The sequence below is a fragment of the Puma concolor genome, chromosome A2 (assembly GCF_028749965.1).
Source record: "Puma concolor isolate L17-30 chromosome A2, mPumCon1.1.hap2, whole genome shotgun sequence".
Classification (NCBI taxonomy): domain Eukaryota; kingdom Metazoa; phylum Chordata; class Mammalia; order Carnivora; family Felidae; genus Puma; species Puma concolor.
In genome coordinates, this window is record NC_141668.1 from 72,230,516 (window position 1) to 72,242,757 (window position 12,242).

General features: G+C 39.1%; 1 protein-coding gene across 7 annotated transcripts in view; it reads left to right on the plus strand.

Annotated features, from left to right (window-relative positions):
• SGCE (sarcoglycan epsilon) overlaps positions 1–12,242 on the plus strand; it is a 70,166-nt gene that overhangs the window by 13,616 nt on the left and 44,308 nt on the right. For 3 of the 7 annotated variants that reach the window (XM_086696109.1, XM_086696108.1, XM_025929483.2), the window contains exon 2: positions 3,631–3,738. The exons of the other annotated variants lie outside the window; for them this stretch is intronic. In XM_086696109.1, coding sequence (XP_086552235.1) covers positions 3,631–3,738 — 108 coding nt within the window. The remainder of the gene's footprint in view (positions 1–3,630; positions 3,739–12,242) is intronic. 7 annotated transcript variants of the gene reach the window in all.

Here is a 12,242-nt window from a genome sequence, read left to right on the forward strand (position 1 = left end):
AACAACAATTCTTATGCATACATAGTCTGAGAACTACTGGGCTAGAATAAAGAGGGAACAAAAGGGGTGCTGTCTGGATATTCAAACCATTCTTTTTTTAAAAAAAATTTTTAATGCTAATTTATTTTTGAGAGAGAGAGCATGAGTGAGCAGGGGAGGGGCAGAGAGGGAGAGGGACAGAGCATCCAAAGCAGGCTCAGCACTGACAGCAGACAGCCCTCACACTCAGCAACCGTGAGATCATGACCTGAGGTGAAGTCAGACGCTTAACTGACCCAGTCACTCCAAACTGTTCTTTATGGTAACTCTCCAATCCATGGGAAAGTGGAGGTAGGAGTGGATAAAGTTTTCAGTTCTATGGTCAGCCTTACATTTGGCACATATGATGTGACTCAGTGAATATCCTATATACCCTTGGGTTTTGTAGGTCTTCTCTCAGTCTTCTAGAGTTCATATTGTGTATGAGAATTACCTGATAAAACTGTGTAACCCACGTACCTACACTCTCCACGTTGGAGTTATGAATATGTGCTTAAAACATTTTTTTGTTACGAATTTTTGGGGTATGAATATGTATTTTTAGAGAGTTGCCCAAATGATTCTTCTGTGACCAGAATGTAGTCTTTGGAACCCAGTGATCAAGAGAATGCAGTGGGGGTGGGGGAGATATTTGGCCACAAGACGCCATGGACATTTCTGATCCTATTTTAGCTTAAATTATTTAGGGAGTAACGACTGTGTTTTTCACCTAGATTTAAAAGGAAACAATTTGGGACTCCTGGGTGGCAGGGTCAGGTAAGGGTCTGACTCTTGATCTCAGCTCGGATCTTGAGCTCAGGGTCATGAGTTCAAGCCCCGCATTGGGCTCTGTGCTGGGCGTGAAGCCTGCCTAAAAAAAAAAAAATAAATAAATAAAAGGACATAACTTCAGTTATTAAGCAAATCAACCATTTCTTAGAAGGATCATCCAGAAGATTGGTCTTTCAGTAGATATAAAATTAGTACACTTAAGTTTGCATATTTTAAAAATTAAACACCCATGAAGTCATTTATTTGCTTGGGGTGCTAGGGCCTTTGATTTCCACCTGCAGGCATCACTGAAATGTTCACCTGAGGTTTTGTTTGCCTCTTTGTTAGTTTTTAATAACTTGGGTGTTGAATTGTATTCTTTTTTTCCATTTTGGAAGGGAACTCAGTATTTCTCATCATTTAATTAAAGTTCAGAATTTTATTCAAAATTCAGTTTAGAAAGGAAATACACATTTCATCTCTTAGGGTGAGGAACCCCTTTCAACATGAAGCTTCCTGTACTCCTGCTGATGTTTTTATCTTCACTTGTCCTTAGTTTCTGATTCGTGAGGTATTTTCTTTACTTGTAAATGCTGGTTTCGCCCATTCTAGTTTCTCTCGCATTGTGTCTCATCAGGTTTGCTCCCTTTCTTTATTCTTAGTCTGCCTGTCTCCTTGCGTCTTTTCCCGAGCTGAACAAAATCTGTTTTCCCACACTCAGATAACCTGCCCTCTCTCTGCCTTGCTATGTCGCCGTCTATCTATCATATCATTTAATCTCTTTGCTCCCCTATCCCTGCCAATGTTCTTAAGATTAACTATATTTGCTGCATCTATATCTTGACCTTTTGCGGTTTGGTTTCTATTCTTGTCACTTTGTTGCAACTCCACTTTCAAGGAGTCCCCGGTAACTTCTCATTTTACACAGGCTAGCAGTCTTTTCTAAACTCTCATTCTCTTTGACCTTTTGCAGTATGTGAGGATGTTGATTCCAGTCTCCTTGATATCTCTTGTGTTGACATATGTGACACTTCAGGCTCAGTTGTCCAACCTCTCTGCCTCTGCTGCTCTTTGCTGAATCATCCTCTATGCTTGCTATATAAATGTATTTATTACCATGTTCTTCTGCCTTTGCTGTCCCTGCCACTTCTTTGTGCGTTCCTTCTTGCTGTATTTCAGCTCCAGAAGCTAGGACAAAATTGTAGGGTATACCCTGGGGGATTCCTGGACTGAGCTGAACCCAGAGGGAACATACCTGAGATGGTTAGAGGAAGGGAGAATGTGTTGGAGACCCAATGTTGTAGTTAGGAAAATCGTACCCGAATATCATGTCTAAAAGGTAAGGATGAGGGGCGCCTGGGTGGCTCAGTCAGTTAAGCATCCTACTTCGGCTCAGGTCATGATCTCGCGGTCCGTGGGTTCGGGCCCCGCGTTGGGCTCTGTGCTGACAGCTCAGAGCCTGAAGCCTGTTTCAGATTCTGTGTCTCCCTCTTGCTCTGACCCTCCCCCGTTCATGCTGTCTCTCCCTATCTCAAAAATAAATAAACGTTAAAAAAATTAAAAAAAAAAAAGGTAAGGATGAAAAATGAGGGAGTAAGCAGTAAGAGTGGTGGTTCGATGATGGGAAATAGAATAGATGAATGGCTCAAGAACACGAAGGTGTGTCTTCTCCAGATCACCTGATATATGAGGGTGCCTAGTGCATGTGACCTGGGAGCATGGTCTCTTTAAAGAATTATGCTGGGGTTTTGGCTTCAATAATCATTCCTCTGGGGATGAATTTCCAATCTGTATCTGAAACCCCATTAAGTTCTCTTATGAACCAGAGTTCTATTTCGATCTTTCTCTTAGACGGTTTCACCTGGATATTCCAAGTGATACCCCGGACTTAGTATATCTCAAATTAAATTTATCATCTTCCTCCTAAAACTGACTCCTTTTGGGGGGATTCCTAATGTATCACTATTTTGTGTCATTCTGGTTCAAAAAGTCAAAACCATCTTTGACTCCCCTTTTAACTAACCCACATGCGGCAATTTGAAAACTTTGTCAGTATTATCTGCATGATGTCATGTAACTGGCCCCAGCTTTATTTTCCTTTTGCTTCAACCACTGATTTATGGGCTCACTGCTACCCTGCACTCCAGAGATAGCCTCCTATTTATTAGCCCCTAATCCCAATTCTGCTCATTTCTGCCAATGTAATGTTTCCAAAAAACTCAACTGTAAAATTTCTTTTTTTTTTAATGTTTATTTATTTTGAGAGAGAGAGCTTTTGCAGTGTGAGTGGGGGAGGAGCAGAGAAAGAGGGAGAGAGAGAATCCCAGGCAGGCTCTGTGCTGGCAGCTGCACAGGCCCAGTGTGGGGCTTGAACCCACAAAACCGTGAGATCATGACCTGAGCTGACACCAAGGGTGGGATGCTTAACTGACTGAGCCACCCAGACGCCCCCTCAACTGTAAAATGTAAAACATACTTTAAAGTTATCACAACATCCCTATCCAGGGATTATGGCTCCCCCCTGAGGGTTTTGTAGTACTTCTCTCTCTACCACTGTGTATATGTGTAATGATTATATACATATATATTTCATTCATATTTGTGTACATGAATGATCAATCCCTGAAGATTGTGGACTTGTTGAGTTGCAGAACCTGTATCTTGTTTACCTTATATCCTTACATATTCCTTGTAGTGACACACAACAAATATTTAGTAAATGGAATTAAACAGCTAGTGGGCTGAAAGGAATCTAATCCCAGTTAATAGTAGCTGATCTGTGATAGTCATTTTAATGTGACATTAATTTCATTTTTTGTGCATTTGTTTTATTCTGAAAAGCTTTTTTATTAAGCTGTGCTGATGGCATAAATGGAACAGTTAACTGGAAGACCAAACAGGCCAACAATTATATTTTCAGCAGAAAAATGACTGGTGGGAAGAAAGATGGTGAGTTTAGGTGGTAAATCTAAATCCCCTTTGGGGGGTCAATTAAATGTTCGCTTCCAGTATCCCATTTGCTTTTTTAGTCATGTGTGGATTTTTTTTTTTTTTGGTAAGTCAGTCTGAAAAAAATCAGATTTTGTTTTCCTAATCTTCTAAAACTTCTGATCCTCTATGTTCTTAATCCATTATTTTCTAAATTTTTTTTCCTTTGCTGTAGTTTGCCTTTTTTTTTAACTAAAAATAATTCTTGTTTTTAACCTATTGTGACCCTTATCCAGTCATTACCTTGCCACTTATAAAAATTGTCCCAGTGTGGTTATTATAACAATTTATTTACAACATTGAAAAACATTAAGAAGCACATTTAACATAAATCATTTTAAAAACAGTATTTATTCAACCTTAGAAAAATGGTCATAAAATATTTTGGCTAATTGTGGATGGTTTTTTGACTGATTTTTTTGTTGTTGCAAAACCAAATTGATATGTTTTGCTATTAAATAATTAGATGGCACTTACTTTCTATTGGAAAGATGACCTGACCCTTGGATGATTTTTTTTTCCTAAATTTTTTCTTCCCTATCATAAATGTGTCCATTAGCAATATGCCAGGACCTTTGAAATAATGCATTTCATCAGGGAGAAAAAGACTTACTTAATAACCAAAAGATGAGTTGTTTTCAAAATGCTGATTATCATCATAAGCTTTCACTTAACATTCCTTGATTATTTGCCTTTAAGATCTCTGCCCACCACCCGCCACCCCAACCACACATATGCACATACACAATTTTGGCTATATGTGCTCCTGCATGTTTGCATGTAGCCTGGTTTCCGTAACTTTGGGGCAACCAAAGTGTCTATAAAAATAGCAATTTAAAAATGTGTTTAGAAGAGAAGTAATTTTATGTGATAAAAATGGCTTTACTGCCATATAACAAATCCTGGGTACCTTGTAGGAATGATTCCTGGCTTACCTCACTCTCTTCATACAGCTCTAAAATTAGAGGTCACTAGCTTTATTCCAGCTAGCGCCAAATTATCCCTTAGCTGGAATCATCCACTTCCAGGTCTGTTTCACAGTAAGACAGAGGCTTCCAGTTTTCTACTCTGCTGTTTTTGAAACAAACCCGCAAATATCTTTGCATTTTTAAAGGAATTTTGATTGGTAATATCCATAATAAAACATAGAGTTTTATAACAATAACTTCCCATGAGAAGATCACAAAACTTTGTTTAAAAAAGCACTAAAAAATGCGTTTGTTCCAGGACCGAAGCCCATCATCTCAGAGTCCTTTCCCCACACCTTCCTTAGATATTCTCAAGGGATTCCTCCTGGTTTCTTCAAGGGAATTACCCATGATGATCATCAGTATCTGGATGCTTCCTTATTCAAGCTGAGGGCCCTCAGCTTTTTAGGCATATCCCCTCTTCCTGTTTTCTGATCTTCCTAGTTATGGCCCCAGATGACTCTCGGTGTTGCCATCTGCAATGTACTAAATCTCTTCATCTCCCGAGGCCTTGGGACTTGCTCTGCTTCCTGGTGCCCCACATGAGATCACCAAAAACTCTCCCTTTGGACTTCACACCATTCTGCACTAAATTTACAGTCATCCATTCTTTTTTTCTTCAGTTTCTTCTCTTTCACTTTGATCTCTAGAACTCCTGTTATCTTTGAGCATGTCCCTCCATTTCCTACTTGATTTGCCAAAAAGGTGTTCCACAATAAGCTGTTGAGCCCCGATGAGTTATCTGCTGTGGTGCTTCTTTCTTTCTTTCTTTTTTTTAAATGTTTATTTATTTTTGAGAGAGAGAGAGAGAGAGAGAGAGACACGGAGCATGAGTGGGGGAGGGGCAGAGAGCGAGGGAGACACAGAATCAGAAGCAGGCTCCAGGCTCCCAGCTGTCAGCACAGAGCCCAATGAGGGGCTCGAACTCACGAACCACGAGATCATGACCTGAGCCAAAGTTGGACGGAGGCTCAACCGACTGAGCCACCCAGGTGCCCCTGCTGTGGTGCTTTCTTAGTAAAATGTGCGATTCCAAGATCTTTGCATGCAGCATTCTCCAGAATCTTCAAGAGATACTTGTCTCCTCCTCTTTTAAACTTCATGCTCTCATTGGATCCCAAACTGATTTTCTCCTTAGAACTTGAGTGATAATTACAGTTCTCAAAATAGGAGTGATCAATACATCCTAAATCTACTGAGATACCACATCCTCAGTTTCTTTGAACTCAACCTTTAGCTTTTCTTCCCTTCCTGGTCTTCTCATCCAATTTAAATACTATCACTATAGTTCTGTATTATCAAAATATACAGAGAATGATCCCTTACCAACTGTACAAAGAGAATTGTTTCTAGTGGTTCATAGAGCAAGGCCGTTTTAAATGCTACCTCAGGTATCAAATGTTCTTTGAGATGTTCTTGACCGTGAATTCCAATCATCTCTTTTTGACAATTTCAAGAGAGCACAAAACATTCTAAGAGCATTTATAGAGTAAAGTAAGTTTAGTGATTGTATTTTTTCTATACCTTTTAAAATAATGCTCTGTCCTAAATTTTAGCAGTGGGATGGTATCTCTTCTGTAAATAGGATTTTGAGGAATTTGAAGTCTCAGAGTCACACAGTTGGCATCATTCTATCTTGGCACAAATTACAAAAATCATAAAGAGCATTCTAAATATAGATTCCCTTTTTTCCCCCTAGGGTGGAGGTAGAGGAACTTAAAATTTATCCCAGAATAATTTTTTTTTTCAACGTTTATTTATTTTTGGGATAGAGAGAGACAGAGCATGAACGGGGGAGGGGCAGAGAGAGAGGGAGACACAGAATGGGAAACAGGCTCCAGGCTCTGAGCCATAAGCCCAGAGCCCGACGCGGGGCTCAAACCCACGGACCGCGAGATCGTGACCTGGCTGAAGTCGGACGCTTAACCGACTGAGCCACCCAGGCGCCCCTATCCCAGAATAATTTAAATAAAAAAGGAATAAGCCTTCACATTACTCATTCATATACTTCACTTAGATAAATGTTTTCAAATTCTCATTTCTTTCTTAACACAACTCACTTTCCAAAATGGGTGAGCCTTAGGTTTACTGATAAACTTTTATTATTTTTTTCCCCTAAGAAACAAACTTTCTCCTTAGAGAAAGTCAAAATAATCATGTACTGATTTCCTAATTATTTAATATTAAACTTAAACTTTAATTTGACCTTTTTGGGAATAAAGTAATATGTACTCTGAATAATTCGTTAGAATTCTCTTCTGCTGTCTTAAAGGAGCTCCTCCTTAGCTTACTGACAGTCAAGGACTGGCATGCCTTGAAGATGGAAATATCTCTCTAGATGACTTCTTTTCCTCTGTGGTTGGAGAGGAGCAGGAAGTGCTCCTATGGCTGAAAATATTTATTCTTCTTTGCCTCTGAAAGGTGGCAAATTTAGGAGGAAGAGTCACAAAGTTCCAGGACTTCAAAAGACCATCTATCAGGGATATGAGTTTCTCCTTCTAGGCTCAGGTAATGCCAGCTGAAATGTCTCCTTTTTTTTTTTTTTTTTTTTTCAACGTTTATTTATTTTTGGGACAGAGAGAGACAGAGCATGAACGGGGGAGGGGCAGAGAGAGAGGGAGACACAGAATCGGAAACAGGCTCCAGGCTCTGAGCCATCAGCCCAGAGCCCGACGCGGGGCTCGAACTCACGGACCGCGAGATCGTGACCTGGCTGAAGTCGGACGCTTAACCGACTGCGCCACCCAGGTGCCCCTGAAATGTCTCCTTTTAAACTTCAAGTGTGTTTCTTTAAACAAAAGAATCTTCAGGTCTGTTTCTTTTTTGGAGTTGTGACTGTCAACTCACTTCTTCCCGTTGTGCAGTGTTATTACGGTAAGTTCACAAAATAGAAGAATGAACTCGGACAAATTCTGGTTTGTCATCAAACAAAAGATTAAGAAAGTGCAGGCATTATTCAACATAATTAGCTTGCTGTAGTAGATCGTAATAATACAAGGTACAGACAACCACCAAATGTATTACCTTATGCTTCCAAATCAACAAAATACATGACTTACTGGGTTCAAGTCCCAGCCTTTCCTCTTACTTCTCCTGTAGGCTTGAACCTATCATTTTGTCTGTCTGGGTTCAATTTTGTTATCTATAAAATGAAGGACTGAACTCTCCAGGGGGGCAAGTGCATGCCAATTCCTATTGATAGTGTCTGTCAGGAATTCTGGGTTGAGAAGAATGCTGAGGCCATATCCAAGTAGGAAGTAATGCTATGATCTGTCTTTAGTAGAGAAATATATTTGGCATGCTCAGGCAGGATGACATCTAAAGCCCTTCTCAACAGCAGCGTTCATGAGACTAAGTTCATTGATCACCAATTAACAATGTTTTGCAACCACTTTCCAACTGACATTTAAGAAAAAAACAACAGGACAAAACAAAAACATGTGATCATTATATGGAAAATCAAGACGTTTCACTCCAGTGTAGAAAAATAGTTTCGGTAAGTGGCTTTGGTCAGGAGGAAAAAAAAAACCTTTTGCTTTTTGTAGAAAAAGATGCAGTGTTTCTCTTCTACTTCATGTAAAGAAAAGTGGCCTTATCTCTTAAAGGAATGAAGTTAAAAAAGCAATTTAATGCCTTACCTGTGATGAATTCTACAGCCTAGGCATGGTCTGTGACTGAAATAAAAACAGTAGCTGACCACCGCCAAATGAATGGCCTGCAGTACTTTGATGTTGAGTAAACTCAAAGGTGAAGGGCAGACTGCTGAGAAAAACTTTTGATTCCAAGCCAGGATTTATAAACCTGGATTGATCAAATATAAGGTAAATCTTAGTGAGAGGGGGAAAAGAAACCCCACAGAAAGGTCGTGTACCTAGCTGGATACTGATGTTCCTCAGAATAGTTTTCTACAGCAATTATCTAGGTTAGTAATTAAATTTCAATTTGGCTATAGAAATAATACATTAAAAAAATAAATTGGGAAGGAAACAATAAATATATCGGACTCTGAAACCCTGAAATGAGTTCTCTTGAGGCAGAGACAGCAAATGAGTTTCATCTCTTAGAATCCATCCCGATTCATTAGTAGCAGCTTCTTGTGGTGCTGTGTGTTCAGGGGCTCCAAGCCTTTTAGCTGGTAAAGCCATAAAGTATAAGACCAAACTTAATTTTTTTTTCCTGACAGTACTTATAAGTTTTAATTACCAGGGATGGCCATATAATAAGTTTAGCAACTGTATTTTTTACGTAACTTTCTTTTAAAATGATATCCTGGATCTTAACATTAGGATTAGCATAAGGATTTAAGGTAAAGAGGATTTTGAGGAATCGGAATGTCTCATTGCTTAGGCAAAAGTTTATTTTCAAAGCTGTGCCAGATAAATGGCTGTTCAGTATTACCATTCATCTTAAACGTACTTAAAAGTCTTCTTCATCATTTTTACTCTCAGTTTTTTTCAGGCAGTGCTATGAACAGTTGAGAAATATGCACCATCTTATTTAAGTAATTTTCACTCAGTTAAAGCACTCTTGTCATGCTTCCCATTGAACAGCTTATGTCTTAAAACTCTCTGAACATGAGAGGCAAATTAACAAAATTGAAATGCTTTTAGAAGTAGACTTTAATTTCTTAATAATAAATTACTTATTAATTATAGTGCGTTATAATATTCTTAGGCTGATTTAGCTATTGCTGAAGGTAATAGATCACTTAATCAATAGATCTCTTTGTTTAAATTATGCAGTATATTTCCCACACAGCAGATATGTAAGAAATTATTTTATACAACACATTAAATCCATTCATTTTGATTTGACAGTTCGTGTTTACATAATGTATGGGTTGAATTAAGACTTTCTATGGTACACTTATTTATTTCTGAATGCATTTAATACATGGAATTTACGCTGCCATCTCAAATAATGGCTGTGTCCCAATTATAGTAAGATCATCTATTCAGAAGTATACCACATCAACTAAGGACCAGGAAATCTGCCACAAAAGGTGGCCAAAATCGATGCGGCAAATGAAGGCTCCTGTTTTTCACATCTAGCAGAGCCCCGCGTGCGTTAAGACAGAACAAATTTGTTCTTACTTTAACACACAACGCCACCTCATTTGGTAGTCTGGTTTCTAAACGTGCATGCAGCAGATTAATAGCAGCAAATTAGAAGGGATAGAGAAGCTGCTATAGGAAACATACTGATAGCAATGAGAAATGACAGCTGACAACTTGTCTGCAGATGAGAAAACAGAAAATCTATAAAACACACAACCTTAAAAAGCATTAGCAGACGGGGACCCACTAGCGGAGGTGTGTGATCAGTAAATGACAAGGCAACCAAACGGTCCATAAGGACGTCATTGTATAATAGAGCAGAGTGCAGTAATTGATGTGCCAAATGATGATGCTGTACCATCATGAAAAAGGATGGACTCCATCCTTTAGAAAACTCAGCTCTCTGAACTGTTTCCTTCCTTGGGTCTCCTGGTAAAGTGAGAATTTACTGTGTCTTATTAAACCTTAAAAGTTAGAAAGTGATGATATAAGTGGACCCTTTAGAATGAGTAATTTGTTGATAAAGCATCTATGAGAGAGATATACACAAAATAGGTGCCTAACAGAGGCCACCTGGACGTGAATACTGACAATACTTTATGACTTTCTTCTCAGAGATTTCAGTGGAGAGACAGCTTTCAGATTTAAATCTCGCTGGGACTTGCAGGGTCTCACACTCAGCAGCTAGTTTATTTTATAACTGTGCACTTGTTCTTGATGATGCAGAAAAAGGTCTGGTAAGTGTTCTTTGGACTTTTTTGTAGAGAAGGGACTTTGTACGTGCCTGTACACACGCATACGCCATTAAAAATAATCCTTGTGATAATTGTGAAGTTATATGCTATAAATTCTAGCAATGCACCACCATAATCCTTTCAAAATTTCATGTTTACTAAATACATCCAAATTTGCTTTTGTTTTTAAGTAATTGTACATAAGCACTCAAATGCACACCCTCATCACGATGTGGCTCCCTTAGGGAGAAATTTCAAATGGACTATTAATAAAGGAAGACAGGATGCTATTTAGCTAGCATGAGGCCCCACTTTATTGTTACTGCCATCACCGTCTGTTACTTGATTCTTGGCTCTCTGCTGTCACATGATTGTTGACATGATCTGTAGTTTTCTGTACCTTATGACTAAAATGTACAGAGAACAGTTTTGTAAAGTTTTCGGTAGCATGGTAATGAAGAACATTGAACTGAGTTTAGGGACCCTGGCCCCTTGCCCACACACCCTTTTGCTCTTCTTAGATATGTAATTTTTCCTAAAAAAAATCTGCTCTCTGTGACTGTCCTCAGTTTTTAATCTTTGCAAATCTAGCTACCCTTGCTGTTTGAAGATGCTGTTTTTGACCCCCTGTGGGTTGAATTTTTGGTTTAATTGTTCTTCCCATTAATGGTGATGGATTTGCACGGGATTTAGCCACACACTGGTTTTCAGTTTCATTTGTTTCCAGTGGCATGTGTTTGCAGAGGTAATGGATTTGCAGCCGTAGACAATTGCAAAACCATGTGATACACAGAGAGACCAGAGCCTGTGACCTCAGTTTGATTAGCATGACACTGTACACATGTATATTTCAGAGATCATTAGATTTTAGTAGTGTGGATTCTTAGAATGTTTAAATTTGATTTTTAAGATTTGTTTTTAAGGAAAGCAATACACTTCAGGCTTTCTGTTTGTGAGTACTGCGTAGGTACATGTGGATGCAACACGTGCTAACTGAGTCACAGCCATTGTTGGTGTCGGTGCAGACCAAATCAGCGTTATTTATATAGCTCATGCTTAGAACAAGAGCCTGTAACTTGGAATTCTGTGTCCCGTGTTGTTTCCAAAAGGAAGCTAGGTGTAAATACCGCCCAGATAGCCTCTGTTGAAGAGTGATTTGTTTTGCAGGTAACAAATGGGAAAGGGAAGGGTAAAGGGCCCTTCTGTAAAATGTTGTGTGGGTGCCCGTAATTTAAACTGATGCTGCAGAAAGGAAGTATCATTTTCACAAACAAAACATAGTGGCTTAGTCATTTTCCATTTCTAGATGATGAATGCGCCATACATCCATATCATGTTTTTCTCAGAGTGAATGGCGTACTATACTTACAGTGAAGCAGCCTTTACTGCAGAGTTGCCAAGGTAACTGACCAGCAAGTATGCAGTTCAGCACATTGCAGAAAGGCAATTGAGTACATGTGAATAAAGAAATGTGCATGTCATCTTAAAACCCATGAGGGCCATGGTAAATTGTGGTTTGGCTCTGTAGATCACAGCAATGGTTTTTATGAAAGCGGAAACTGAGATGTTCCATACTAGTCCTTGTAGTGAGGTGATGTGCAGTGGCAGGTACCCCTTCGTGGTTCCCCTTCAGGCCTTGCCAAGGGCTATATAGTAAATAGAATCATTTCAATATTGTTTAATATGAACAACCTTTCTTTTGGCTT